General features: G+C 35.6%; 1 protein-coding gene across 1 annotated transcript; it reads right to left on the bottom strand.

Moving 5' to 3' along the window:
* Window positions 1-6,103: 6,103 nt before the first annotated feature.
* LOC114278414 (RHOMBOID-like protein 1) lies at window positions 6,104-13,462 on the bottom strand. Its single transcript, XM_028220455.2, has 6 exons — window positions 12,931-13,462; window positions 10,857-11,020; window positions 10,244-10,407; window positions 9,878-10,137; window positions 7,569-7,695; window positions 6,104-6,507 (listed from the first exon to the last, which is right to left on the bottom strand). Exons 1-6 carry the CDS (start codon window positions 13,125-13,127, stop codon window positions 6,382-6,384), a joined length of 1,038 nt encoding a protein of 345 aa, XP_028076256.2. The 5' UTR covers window positions 13,128-13,462; the 3' UTR covers window positions 6,104-6,381.
* Between the last annotated feature and the right edge of the window lie 1,127 nt (window positions 13,463-14,589).

Raw genomic sequence — 14,589 nt, 5'->3', positions numbered from 1 at the left:
TTAGCCACACATACTTATCATGCTCATGTAATGCCCCAATCACTTTTCTAGGACATCCTATAGCTCATTTGGACACGTGTGTGCGGTATAACTCGTGATTTACGTATCGCTCTGATACCACTATGTCACGACCCAAACCCGCCCCTATGGGTTTAGTACCGTAATCGGCCAGTAATCCGAGATTACCGAAGGTCTGCTCAATAGTAATACAGTAATACAGAGTACAAGGGCTGGCGGAAGCCAATACAGTAAATAGACAATGTCCAATGAGCTGTGACAGTCTGTTTGCAAAAAGACTTTTCATATATATACACATTCATAACAGAACAGTCTATACATACATGTACAATATATACAATCATTTAGGACAGGGACTTAATCCCTATTTAAAACAGTACAGTACAAAAACATTCAGTCTGTGCAGAACATAACCAAGGAGGGGGAAAACTAAAACACCACAAAAGCCCTAGCTTGACACCCTCGAGACCTTGCAGTGAGGCACAATGGTTGGCCTTGACAAAAGGGAGTCTAACCCACGCTCCTAGCTTCGATCTGGTGCCCGAACACCTATATATATATATAAACAGTGAGCTAAAGCCCAATGAATAACATAGTGCGTAAAGAGGTTAAGAATGAATGTCCTTTCAGTATTGAAAACAGTCAATTGATTCAGTGTATCAGTCATTCCGTCATAACAGTCATATGTGGTACATCCATTAGCAGAACAGTACAATAAAAAGTAGGTCTTGAAAAACCGAACAGTCAATGATGGCTATCATAACAGTAAACAGAAGTTCCAAAATAGGAACTGACAGAGATCTCTGTAACAGTAGCAGTAACAGTAACAGTAGTTGCTAAGGATGCCACAATACAGTTCAGAATAGAGGACAAACATTCATTCAGTTAACAATAAACAGTTCAGAAAGCAGTTCAGTTGATCATTCAGAAAATATTCATTTTCGAATATATCTTCATAACATTGTTACTCACAGAGTTCTGGGCTACAGATAAGCTAGTACGCGTCTCCGGATGCCAATCCTACACAGTTACAGAATGAACACACACTAAGCTACACAGTTGGAAAAATAGTAACTTAATCCCTATCTTGACTCAATGTGGTTCTACATCAATATCCTCATTAAGATGCCTTAAACTAGGCCTAAGAATGCCTAGAATGGAATGGGAATGCAAGGATGTACTTAGAAAATATTTTCAAGGCTTTCAGAAAACAGAGGTCCCGCTCGAGCGTGGGTTTCCCCACTCGAGCGGACATGCAAACAAAATTCTACACTCAAGCACAAGTTACCCCGCTCGAGCGGACTGTAAAACATGCCAAAAGTACTGGATGAGTGAAAATCACGCTCGATGGGCGCTCGATACCTGCTCGAGCGTGTGACACAAGTCCTCACTCGAGCGTCAAATACCCTGCTCAAGCGGACTGTAAAATAGATGAAAGTGCTGGGAACACGATTTTCCCGCTCGAGCGCCAGTAACCTCGCTCGAGCGGAAGTCCAAATTCTGGAAATTCCAGATTCGAACCTCAAGCTCAAAACCAAGTTTTAAAACACCAAATTCGATCCTCTTGGGCCAATTTTCTGGAAAACTCTTCAAAACTCATAGTATAACATGTTTCAAAGGTCAATTTGAGAAATCAAAGCCCAAGGGTAGTTCAATTAAACACAATTTTGAACCAAATTTCAAGAACATAGCTTTAATGTGACATGCAAGTATTTAACCAAGATTAAAGCTTCAATTACATGCTCTAATGAGCTAATTCTTCCAAAAACATAGTAAACTCATGAACTATACTCAAAATACGAACATGCATGTGGCAAATTTGTGAAGAACAACTTCAAAATGCAAGAATGCATGCAAAGATTAAGCTTTGATTCAACAAATTAAGCTAATTCATGACCTTAATCTCTAGACTTCCATAAACCATGCAACATATAACTTGAATACATGAACAAGAAGGTATAATCTCTATCTTAAGCCTCTAATTCTAGGTGTAAGAGTCCAAACATGAAATCAACCTTCAATTTCCTCAAATCACCAAGCTAAAATTGTTAAAATCACTCTATTCCTCTCACTCTCTCTAGTCGGCTATAGCAAGGAGAAGGCTGATGAAATGTGTTGTGTCTAATGAGGAGAGCTCAAAAATGTTCCAAGTAATGGGCCACTAAGTGACAAAGTTTTGGATTAAGCCAATTAGTGCAATTTATCAATATTTATTCTAATTTAATCATACCAAATCCCATTTCAAATAAATATGCCAAAAAAATCACATAAATTATGATACATATCACTAATCAATTTCAGATTCGGCCGCCGATAAGGCATTCAATTTGCAGTTTAAAACATAAAACATTAACAGATAGTTTAACAGTCGAACAGATAAAGATGCACTTAAACAGATATAGACAATCAATCAGTTCAGGATTTCAGTCAGTCAGTCAATTAACATGTTTAGTCTCAGTTTAGCAGTACTCAGTGGTTAATCAGTGAACAATGGTGAGAGTTATCACACTTTCCTCTTTCTTTCATCTCAAAACCATCACCGCCGAGCCTAGGCCGGTCGAGCTCCTCAACGGTTCACTCACGTGGACCGGTGGGAAGCAACATCAGATTTATATTGGTGAGGGGTTTGGCAGGGGGTAGGGTTGTTGAACTCGAAGAGAAGGATTTTTTGGGGCTTATTCTTCTTCGTCTTCGCTGTCGTAAGAGAAGGGAAGTCCGCCGTGTCGCCACCGTTGGCACAATGGTTCTTGTCTTCATTTTGAAGCTTCGATTCGTGCTCTTCAGAATCGAGTACCCAAGCGCCTAGTTTCACCCACGCACTTGTCACTGCTGATAACTGTGAATCATTCTAGGTGTTCCTGGACAAACATCTTTCAAACTAGTACTTCGTGTTATAGCATTTAAAAGTCATCACAATGGTAACTTTAAATTTTTTCTGAAGTCAGTTTCCAATGTTGTGGTAAGTGTTTTCTTATGGGGTAATTTACCTAATATTTGCAGGTAAAGTTCACGGTTGATGAACTCTGTAGGATTATGGACTACAAACATAACATCCATAACATGTCTGTTATTGCACATGTTGATCATGGTAATGAAATATATCTCACATTTTTGTATAGTTTTTTGTTAACAAATGGGTACTTTATGCAAATAGTTTGGTGCCATTGTCTCTCTCTCTCTCTCTCTATCTGGAATCTCAAACTCTCTTTCTAGAATCTCTTTCTTCCTCTCTAATAGCTTTTGTTGTTTGAGCTGCGTATGTATGTCGGCCATTGGTAGTGCGAAATGTATGAATTTGAGCAATTTATTTGCAGTAACTTTTCAAATTAATAGAGGACGCATTTTCTATGGGTTTCAGCCTCTGGTCCAGAATTTTCTTTGGTGAGTACTTTACTTTGGTTATATACTATTAGTATATATATTACACTTCTCATTCTTTCTCTTCTATTCAACTGGCAAAGGATTTGGAAATTTTTTTTTTGATTTCAATTTTCTCTGGTACAAGATTTTAAATTTTCTTTAGTAAAGGATTTGAATTTTCTCTGGTTTCACAGAGAAAGGATTCTATAGAAGCAAACAATTTTGTTCAGAGAAATTTCAATTTTCTCTGGAGAAAAAGGAAATTTCTTTGGAAAGGAGGGAAGGCTAGAGAAATTCTCTGGAGAGTGGGTCAAAGAAATTTGAAAGTCTAGAGAAATTTTGTTTCTTGGTTGTACTCAGTGCAATAATTTTGTGCATGATCTGTCCGGTGTGCACATTTCTCTTTGCGTCAGTACTGGTGGTGGTGGTGGTGTTGTTTTACCTTTTTTTTTTTTGAGTTAAAAACCATAGCTGTTAGTTCTTTACATAATCTAGAAATTCCTCTGGAGAGAAATAGAGAATTTCTCTGGATTTGAGAGAATTTCTCTGGATAAAATTCCTCTGGAAAGTCCAGAGAAATTCTTTGGATCAAATTGAGGGACCTTAGACATTATAAAATTATTAGATGTCATTTATGCTATAAAATCTTAATACCAGGGATCTTTAAAAAAAAAAAAAACCCAAAAAATTAATATAATAAATTAATTTTTTTAAATGTCTATTTTACTCATATTAAAAAAAATCTTTTTTTTTTTAAAAAAAATTACTAGATGAGTAAAGAAAATTTGCAAAGAATTATAAAAATTCATTTAATAATAATACATATATTATTATACTATTAAACATTTAGATAATACTATGATACACAAGTTTTGTGGTGTTAATTATCACAAATATTATAATTAGATTCTTTTCAATCATAACTAAAAAAAAATAGTAATAATTAAATATCGCATTAGACATAACTAAATACCTTTTGAATCCAAATCAAAATAATATTATAATCAATAATTATAAGTAATACCATAATAAGGGCTGGTTTGGGGTGTCCTAAAAAAATGCACTTTTTGTCTTTTTGGACTAAAAAAGACAAAAAAAAATATATGGAGGTTTGGGTTAAATTTTTGACTTTTTATGGAAAAATGTGTATTAAAAAATTGTATAAAAAAAGTGTGTAAGAGATGATAAGAGAGTAGTGGGCCCTAGCCATACAACTGGCTGTACAACCGGCAGACTCAATTGGAGTTGGAAATTATTGGCTAATTTTTGCACAAAGCATTAGACGGTTTTGTTTGGCCCGTGGGGGTCATCACGGGTCCCATTTTAATAATCTGAACCGTTCAATGTGTGTAGCTCGTCGAACACTATGTACCTATAAAAAATCACGTTAATCGGATATCGATAGCTATCTGATCAGATCTATTTATTTTTCAATCATTAATTATAACACCATCCATTTGTTGTACATAACTGATTTGATCATATAGTTATCGATATCCGATCAATGTGATTTTTTGCAGACATATAGTACTCGACGATTTCTACACATTGAACGGTTCAGATTATCAAAACGGGACCCGTGATGACCCCCATAGGACGAACAACGGTGTGTGTAAAAACCACACCCAATCATTTCTTTTTTCTCCACTGCCGCACACAGCAGCTGCACACACATCAATTCGGTGTGTACTTTTTTTTTGAAGAAAATTGATTTTTTAATTTTTTTTGGTGAATAGTGATATCTTTTTGGATTTTGGAATAACTTTTTGACTTTTTGGCTTATTTAGGATAAGCCAAACCAGCCCTAAGTCATAACCAAATATCACGACTAAGACATATAAAAAAAATTTAAATGATAAATTGTTTGTTAATTTTATATATGAAAACAAGCGTAAAATAGGCATATTTAAAATTAATTTCTTTTATTACATTTTTCTGTTAGTTAACTTAACGGTTGAGTAATAGAATAATTAAATTGTAATGGAAGTTTAAATCCTAGGGAAGGATGTAATTTTCACAACGTAATAGGGTACTTGTATTAGAGACAAACGTCAAGGGGTGCCAATGTAATTTATCCATAAATATTTTAAAAAATTATATATTTTGTAACAAATTATGTATAATAAATAATACTCGATTTTTTATTTTTAAAAAATAGCATTTTACTAGAAAGAAATAAATAGGAGATGAAACAGGTAGAAAGTGAAGTGAAAGGGAAAAAAAATATGTTTTATATGAATTTGATTATTATAAAAATTTTACAATGAAGAAAGAGAAAAAATAGAAATTCTAATTATAGGTAAATATTTTTATAACAAACTAACATTCCTTGTATTTTTAGAAGAAACTAGAAGGTTAGAAAAAATAGACGGCAAATATAATTTCAAAAATAATCATTCATTTTTTAAAGATAAATGTGATTCAAACATATAACTACTGAATTCCAATCGCCTTGATTTTTTATATGAATATTCTTCCCAACGAGTTCTAAAAAATAAATAGTTTGAATTACCGAAATTGGGCTTACAATGGGCCAATTAAGCTCAAATGTCATCTCAAGTTAGATCCCCAATATGAGAGAAACTAGATCTTTTATGTATATCTATATTGAGTTTAATGACTTAAATATTTTTTTTCTATTGATTTCACTTAACAAAAATAGATGATTTTTTTTTTTTTTTGGGAGCCTAGGAGCCATCGGTGAAAAGCTATAAGAGAAATAACAGACGCAGAATATAGATAAATTTATTTATAATTTACTTATTTGTGTTTGATTAACTGTACAATTACAATGCTACCATGAAGCAAATTTACATTCTATTCCACTTTTTTGATAGCGTGCCTTCTTTTTTTTTGGGTTATCTGCAGATGCACCAATAACCAGAAACACGACAGGGCTTGATCAAACACCTCACTCAGATCTACAATTTCAAAGCAAACCAAGTTGTTTCAACAGCATGGCTTGAACTGTCTTCAGTGATCTCCTATGTGCCTGTGTTTACATCAACTGCAAAGCTCGGAACACAGATGCTCCAAATACGTAGTATCGTAAGTACCTTCCAAAGTGTAAAGTTTGCTCTTCCTATTGCTTAGGCATTTCAAGTTCAGCTGGTTTCCAGAGATGTTGGACTGCAACACCATCCATCGTACATGCACACAGGACAAGATCAGAAAGTAAGTACTAAAGCACAGATTGAACTCTCCATTCCAATAATAGACAAGCTCATCCTAAACCCATGTGATAAGAACTTTTTTTAGTTTTATTTATATTTGGTTCAGGACTTTCATTGCTAATCTTTCTTGATGTGTCTCTTTTTAATATTTCAGACTGCCCATATCAAGAGAAATGCAGTTTAATAACATGATGATTCAAAAATTGTCCCACACCTCTCACTGTTTGGGGAACAGGAAGATTGAGATACTTTTATAGCAATGATATTCTTTAATCGCTTATCCATATTCCACTTTCATACATTATTCGACACTCTTTTAGAACTAGTATAACAATCATGAGAGCAGTTGGTTGTTTCTATTTATTTCCAAGATGTAATTTTGTTTATTTGTGACATCATTTTAAAGTAGCTAACACAGCCATATGATCAGTAGTAAAAGAGAAGGAGAATCAAACAAAAATGTTTACATTGTTTTCAAGTTGGATGAGTTTTTCAAAAAAACTAAAGAAAAGAAAAAGGCCAAAAGATGAAATTCTTCAAACTATCCAATTAGGCTACAACACGTTATATTACACAGGGAGACTTTCCAATTTTAAAAATATTTTAATGGCAAAAATAAGATTCGTTGGAAAATGTGGCTTTTGACGGAAGAGTGCAAGAATCCTATAATGCACATATTTGATCATCATAAAATGTGTCATGTCTCTAGAGAAGCAAATAAAGCAGAAGCATTGGATTGGCTAGCCTAGATTGTGCATCAGCTCAAAGATATCTTGTGAGAAGACAAATCCCAATGGATTTTCTGACAGCATCGATGACATATTTGCTTGAGAGATCTCATTGTTTCATTATTTGTCATTTGAATTCTCATTCATCGCGCTCACACACACACACGCACAAGAATGCACACCAAAAAGAAATAAATAAAGAATTGGCAGAATGAGTTAGTTCCCTCACAATACTTGTTCTGAATTTCATTTCCAAACAAATAAATAAAGAATTAGCACAATGAGTTACCTCACAATAGACTTGTTCTGAATTGCATTTCCAAAAAGGGGTAGGGACACATCTCAAATGATGACACCAAGAACAGTAGTTGTTCCCATCAACCCCGCTGAGGAGTAAAACTAGGCCAGCAGTAAGTCTGTCAAAATTCATGGCATTCATTAGTGACCTCCCTGAATTAATAATGCCCGCCATCACACCTTAAAATTAATAGGAGTTACCAGCATAAAGTGCAATGAAAATTCACAAAATGCAAGGTGCCTTTCCCCAAGAATTTCTGGGACTAGCAACACGAATTTGTTCAGCCAGTTTGCTGTAAGTAGAAATGTATGCTGCATTTTGGTTTAAGCATTTAAGTGCATGAGTCCACCTCCACTACTAGCACTGCCACGTCATCTTTGTGTGGACTATCGCATGCCATGTATTGGACTTGTGAGCCGACATGTGAGTCGATATCATATCTCCACTCCACATACTCCTCCTTGGCCAAGCCAAAATGACCAAGGCAAGTGTACACAATACCTCCACCTACCCAAGAATACTAAGGCTGGCTCAGTCAACGTATTTCCACTCAAGCAGTCATCTCTCTTGATTATCTCAATATAATTAACGCATCTCCACCACCAGGCAATGTCAGCGATTGCTTGGAATACCCCTTGGCTCACCTGAGGATTCCTGCCCGAATGATTATCACTGAGGTGACTATTCAGCTGCCCTACTTGGTCCCTAGTGATTGACAGTATAGCTCTTACCAAGAGGCTCACAGCGAGTGAATGCCTAAACCCAACACCCACAACCCCCCCCCCCCCCCCCCCCCCCCCCTCCCCCCGCGGTGGTTTCAGACTTTGTCAACCCAGTCTAGGATGAAAGTTGAAGGACTTGTGGCTTGGAGGCTAAAGTTAAAGGATGCCAAGATTGCTAGGCCCATCCCCTTGGTGTGGCTTCACCTTGACTAGTCTTAGGGAGAGGAGTTTTCACCAAGACTCATGACACCTTGAAAATCATATCATACTAACCTCTGCATTATTATGATATGATCCCCAAGGCTTAACACACCTACCCACTACATCCTCGAGGTCTAAGCATAGACACAACAGATAGTGGAACCTCTGTATTGTTGAAACAAGGGGTTGAACCATTTGTCAATGCAGAGTTGACCCCTGCAGTTTGATCTCCTTATAAAAAGGGCCCTTCCCCATGCATGCAATGCAATCAACATAAACAATCGACATCCTCCAACAAGCTCGGGAGCTTTCTCCATTGCCACTTTCTGTCTATCTAGGACCACTTGCACACTCAGATTTATGGTAAGGGGCCTTTTACAGACGGCTGAGGGCCGAGGCTGAAACCCAGAGCCCAAAGTAAATGGCCCAATCATGCTTCACCTAGGCCCATAGAGGGGTTCGGGGGTAGTCCCTTGGCCCAAAGTTTTGGAGGTATGTTTTGCAATTTTCATCTGGGGTTTCAGTGCGTAAGAGTGACCGTATTGTGAACAAGTAGAGAGGTTTAAAGCTCTATAATCCTTATTGCGCATAAAGGATTTGATCTCCTCTGCTTCGTGGACGTAGGACCTAGGCATATTGCTGAACTACGTATATCTTTGCGCTGTGTGTGCTTGCTTTTTTCTCTTTACTGTTTGTGATTAGAAGTTTGGAACCATTTGTTTTTTGCAAAACAACGGGCTGTCCTCATATCAATTGAAGCAGCTGGAATGTGAGTTGGAAAGTTTGAAACACATGCACACTACCGGAAGAGAAGCTGGTCCAGCTCTGTGCTATCTCCCCTTTTATGATTTTATAGTTTTTTAATCTCAAAATAAAAAAAAATAAAAAAAAAAGGCTTGGAATGAACCAATGTGAAGTAAAAAACAATTCAATGCAAATCAACTATACTAAAAAGAATAAGCCTCTACAAGAAAGAGACAAATAAAGCTGTACACATTGTGATAGACTATGCATAAAGAAGCATATTACTTTTCTTTTGAGCTAGTTAAGATCTAAGTGTATGGCTACATGCCTAGATAGAAACTTTGTCCAGAGTTTTACCCAGAATAGAAAATTGTGGTCCAGATTCAACTGGACAACTCATGCATTGTAGGGCTCATACTTGGAATGAATCTGGACCACAAATTGATGTTCTTGGGTAAAATTGTGGTATGTAGTATTAATTCAAGATCTAAGTATTCACCACTATGATATTGATAGCCAGAACAAAAACTAGCCTACAGATGATTAAGTATAAAGTTGTGATTAAGGTTCTTGCAAGTAACCAATAGTATCATCTGAACAAAAATATAACCAAAAGGGATAAAGAGAGGTTACCCGATAATAAGTACTATGAGAGCGATAACCAAGAATATAAACTGATACACCTTATATTTAGGTTTAGATTTGATCCCAATGTAACCAGGAGGAGAATATCTTTGCCTCACCCATGCATACTGTGGGCGAATCAAAAACACAAATCCAAGGAAAAATCCAGTAACAAATCCTCCAACATGTGCAAAGTTGTCCACATGAGGCAGGATTCCCACGGCTAAATTAATTGCAATGATGAGAATGAGAGTCAACAATGCTGCGAACTGATGAAAAATAAAAAATGTAAGATAATTTGAAAAGGTTATACCTGATTCAAAAAGGGGATATAAAATAGCAAGCTCAGATTAAGAAAGTGTAGTTTTCAAATACTTTATTGGTATATATTGTCCAATTTGTAAGAAGTTCCGAAAGCATGCCTCCGAGTAAACCAAATAGTGCGCCAGAGGCACCCACAGAAATAGTTGTCCGGATGAACAAAGCTGACAATAAACTCCCGCCTAATCCAGATATAATGTACAGTAGCCCGATTTGCACTGTAGAAATTAAACTCAAATAAAATAAGGCTTCAAACTACAAACCTATACTTAAAAATCATAACAATAGCAGTAACAATGCAGCCTCATACAGGAGCTTAGGCACATTCTTTTCATTAGTGTGAACATTTTGTTTAAAGAATCAAGGAACTTTGTTGTGCCCTCTTGAGGCTCTCTGTCTCTGGGCCATACTATTCCAAACTAGGATGAAATAACAAGAAAGAAATGTGTTTGTATACACTAATATCACTATTCAAAACTAAAGCCTAAAGGCTAAGAGCTTTAAACATGTTCCCTTTTGTATTAATAAATGCATACATCACTCTTTGGGAGGCCAAAGTTTTTTTTAGGAAAAGTTCAAAAGCTTGAATCTTGAGATTATTTCTGTTTCATTATGATCAGGACATAATTAATATTTAATGTGAAATAGGGAATTTTAATACACATACCAAACCCAAACTCCTCTTCAAGCCGGATGCCAACAAATAGCAGACTCACCATGTTGGCAAGAACATGGAGGACCCCAGCATGTAACCATGAACAACTGAGCAGGCGCCATACCTCGTGCTCTTCAACCACTTTCTTCACCTCAAGAGCCCCCATAAGTTGTAGCCTGAACAAATTAAACATAAAAATTTAGGCAGCATATAATCTCCCTTTAAGGGGTGGGGTAACCATTGGATCAATGATAAAATCTCGGCCTCATAACCTTGAAGTTATGGGTTTAAGTCTCGGGGCAACCACTTTGTGCACTATGCCTAAGGTTAGGTGTATAGCCAATATTTCCCCTCCCAAACACACATTAATGTATACTATTTGGGCATTGTTTTTTTTATAATCCCACAATAGAGCCATTAGTCATTACTGGATCTGTGAATGAATGTTGGCAGTTCACTGCTTCAGAATAAGTCAAATGGAAATAACTCTCCCTAACAACCCTATTAACAGCTAGCAAGTACAAGCTATGTTTGTTACATATATTCACATTCAACATCATACTTTCCAGGCAAACCTTGAACAAACTCTCCAGGCATGTATGTTAGGAGTATAGAAGATTGAACATGGTGTTGCCTCTTAACCATGGAAGAACAAGAAAGAAATTACAAGTGAACAGAATAAAATTTTAGTGCTTTCTGAATGTATAGATGTGCACCCATCACTATTTCCCCATTACTGACCTCACAGAGAAGCTAAACTAACTTGATAAATTCATCATACCAGGCATAATGAAGCAAAATTTCACCACTGAAACATTTTAACAAGAAAGAAAATATCAACAAGAAGTCTAGAATGAAAGCATAATAAAAAAGACCAATAAGGCACAAACCAATTAAAGAAAAAGACTACTCCAAAAGGATTGAAATTTTTTTGTTGTCTTTGAGATTGAGAACGTTGATGTGTCTAGACTAAATGATAATTACTATAGCGTACCGCCATGGATAGTTACAAGAAGACAAACACACAAAATTAATCAAATTTGCTTTCATCGACTTTCAAAATTCCAGTAAGATGGCATTCTCACAGCTGCAACTACTTTCTTTTTTCAGTAAAATGCTTCCTATAGTGTTGCACGCAAAGCAAAAGCAATTCCAGAACAGTAATGTCAACATTAGAAGTTTCTATATTTTTATTTTAACTATTTTTGATCTAGTATTTGACAATGAATCTTGTAATACACTAGACTTACTAGTTTTCTTAATTTGTATTTATTTTGTTTTTCTAATTTTTAGGTTACTTGTTTTTCAAGAATTAGACTAATTTCTTAATTTTAGATTACTTGGTGTCCAAGATTGCTTGATCTCCAAGTCTTAGGTTATTATAAATACAAATATAAGTCTTAGGGAAAAAATATACAACACCTTATCAATAATATTCAGAGTACTCTCTTCCTTCTAGATTCAAGGCTATATCTTTATCATGGCATCCAGCGTCCTTTTCGTCTACTAGAACAATATCTAATTTCCAAGTGTATTCTGCTGCGTCAATTAGTCGTTATGAGTTACCAGAACTCAGAATCTACACTTCGAGTAGCCACTGGCACAGATAAACCAAAATGGAACCATACCGATTATAGTGGTTAAAAACTAGTGTGTAGGTCAGGTGAGGCAGTGAATATCACCAAAATTTTACCATAAGTGTCCTACTTGTTTAAAAAATCACCCAAATATTTTGGAGGCTAGAAATTACATTTATTACATTAATCATGCATATAGCTACAAAATTCAAAATTAAGTATACAGTCAAAATTTTCTTTTGAAATTTTACAAAATTTGAAGAGAAAAATATTCCCACCCCAATTTTGTCTAATTCTCTAATTTTTGTCTAAATTCTAATACACAATATCAAGAACCTGAAATAAAAAAATAAAAAAATAACAATGCTGGAACAAAATAGAATCGCATAATCGAATCATATGCTAAAATTATAACTCATAAAACCAACCACAAAAACAAGGTGGAACATCTATATTAAATATCAAAGGAGAATTAAAAAAAAAAACGCAAATGAATTTAGGGGGCTTACGTGGAAGCAGAGGGACCGAGGAGGGGATTTTCTCTGAGGCTCTGAAAGGCGAAGCGGCCGAGGAGATCTTGGGCGACACAATCGGTGGAGTGTGAAGGGCAATCGTTGATGTACAAGGCGAGGGCGAAGAGGCCAATGTTGATGACCACGAAGGTGGGCACCATCCATGCGAAGTGGTTATTGTGTGGCGGATGCATTGGAGGAGATAGGGCGGAGTGCGGTGGTGGTGGTGGTGGTGGTGGTGGTGGTCCGCTCCTCCTGCTAGTCCACCGGTGGAGAGGCAGTCCACATCGTCGATGGGCGTAGAAAGGAGAAGAAAGAGAGGTTGGGATTGAATTTAGCAGAGAATCTCCATTTTGGGGATTGAAAGTGGAGGCTGGGTTTTGGAGGAAGAAGTTGGGAAGCCATGGATGGACAATAAATCGGGAATGATGGGAGAGAGGGAATTGTAAGCTAAATTTAGAGAGAGAAAGAGAGGACGGAAGAGGTGAAAGCACCGCATGGTGGCTGATAGATGGCTGATTCTATTTATACTGGGTAGTGTTTGGGAAGAAAGACTTTACTTGCAACAATGATTGAAATATATATATTTTTTGGTACGGCTTCTGTCCAGTTTGGGATCGGATTGGAACGTATTGTTGGGTTCGTGGAGGGTCATTACGGGTTCTATTTTGATAATTTGAATCGTTTAATGTGTAGAAATCGTCAAGTACTATATGCCTATAAAAAATCACGTTGATCGGATATCGATAGCTATATGATCAAATCAGTTTCGTATTAAAAAAATTGGACGGTGAACAAATTAACGATTGACAAAAAACTATTTTGATCACATAACTATCGATATCTAATCAAAGTGATTTTTTACAGGCATATAGTACTCGACGATTTCTACATATTAAACGGTTCAGATTATCAAAACGGGACCTATAATGGCCTCCACAGACCCAACAACATTATCCAATTCGATCCCAAACTAAATAAAAGTCATACATTTTTTTTTTTTTAACAATGATTCATCCCCCTTTTCCTCCCACCCCTTTGACCCCCTCTCTCTCTCATTGGTTACATTTTCTTTTTTTTTTTTTTTTTTTTCTTGCTCCTCCAATCACCACCCGCCACGTGACAAAGGGGGGTGAGGGGTGACCCCCAAAAGGGGGTCCCAAGCATTATTCTTTTTTTTTTTACACCCACAACTCTTGGATCTCAATTATTGATATGAGTGCGTTTCACATATATATTAATTAGTGATAATTTGTGCTATGTACCAGATTTTATAAACTAAAAAATTATTATAATTATTTTAAAATAATTTAATATTTTGTTTTATGGTATACGTAAAATTTATAAGTTAATGTTTATAAATTTATAAATTATTAGTTTGAAAAAATTTAAAATATATATATATATATATATATAAGTCTAATTAGTGCAATTTTAATAATTTGTATTAAAAAAAAGTTAAATCTAATTAAATGAGACAAATATGCAATATACAATTTTATTATTAAATGTGAAGTGAAGTGATATTTATTAATAATTAATATGATGTTTTTATTAATTCAATAATTTAAGTTATATTTCTTTTTATTTCAATTTCATAACTAAAAATACAATATGAATATATCCTAGTCTTTAATAATAATAAGTTTTCAAATA

This window comes from Camellia sinensis, chromosome 14, assembly GCF_055761805.1.
Source record: "Camellia sinensis isolate YWXY chromosome 14, ASM5576180v1, whole genome shotgun sequence".
NCBI classification, from domain to species: Eukaryota; Viridiplantae; Streptophyta; class Magnoliopsida; order Ericales; family Theaceae; genus Camellia; species Camellia sinensis.
Note: the sequence above shows the minus strand (reverse complement) of the source record. Positions and strands in the feature narration are given on the sequence as shown.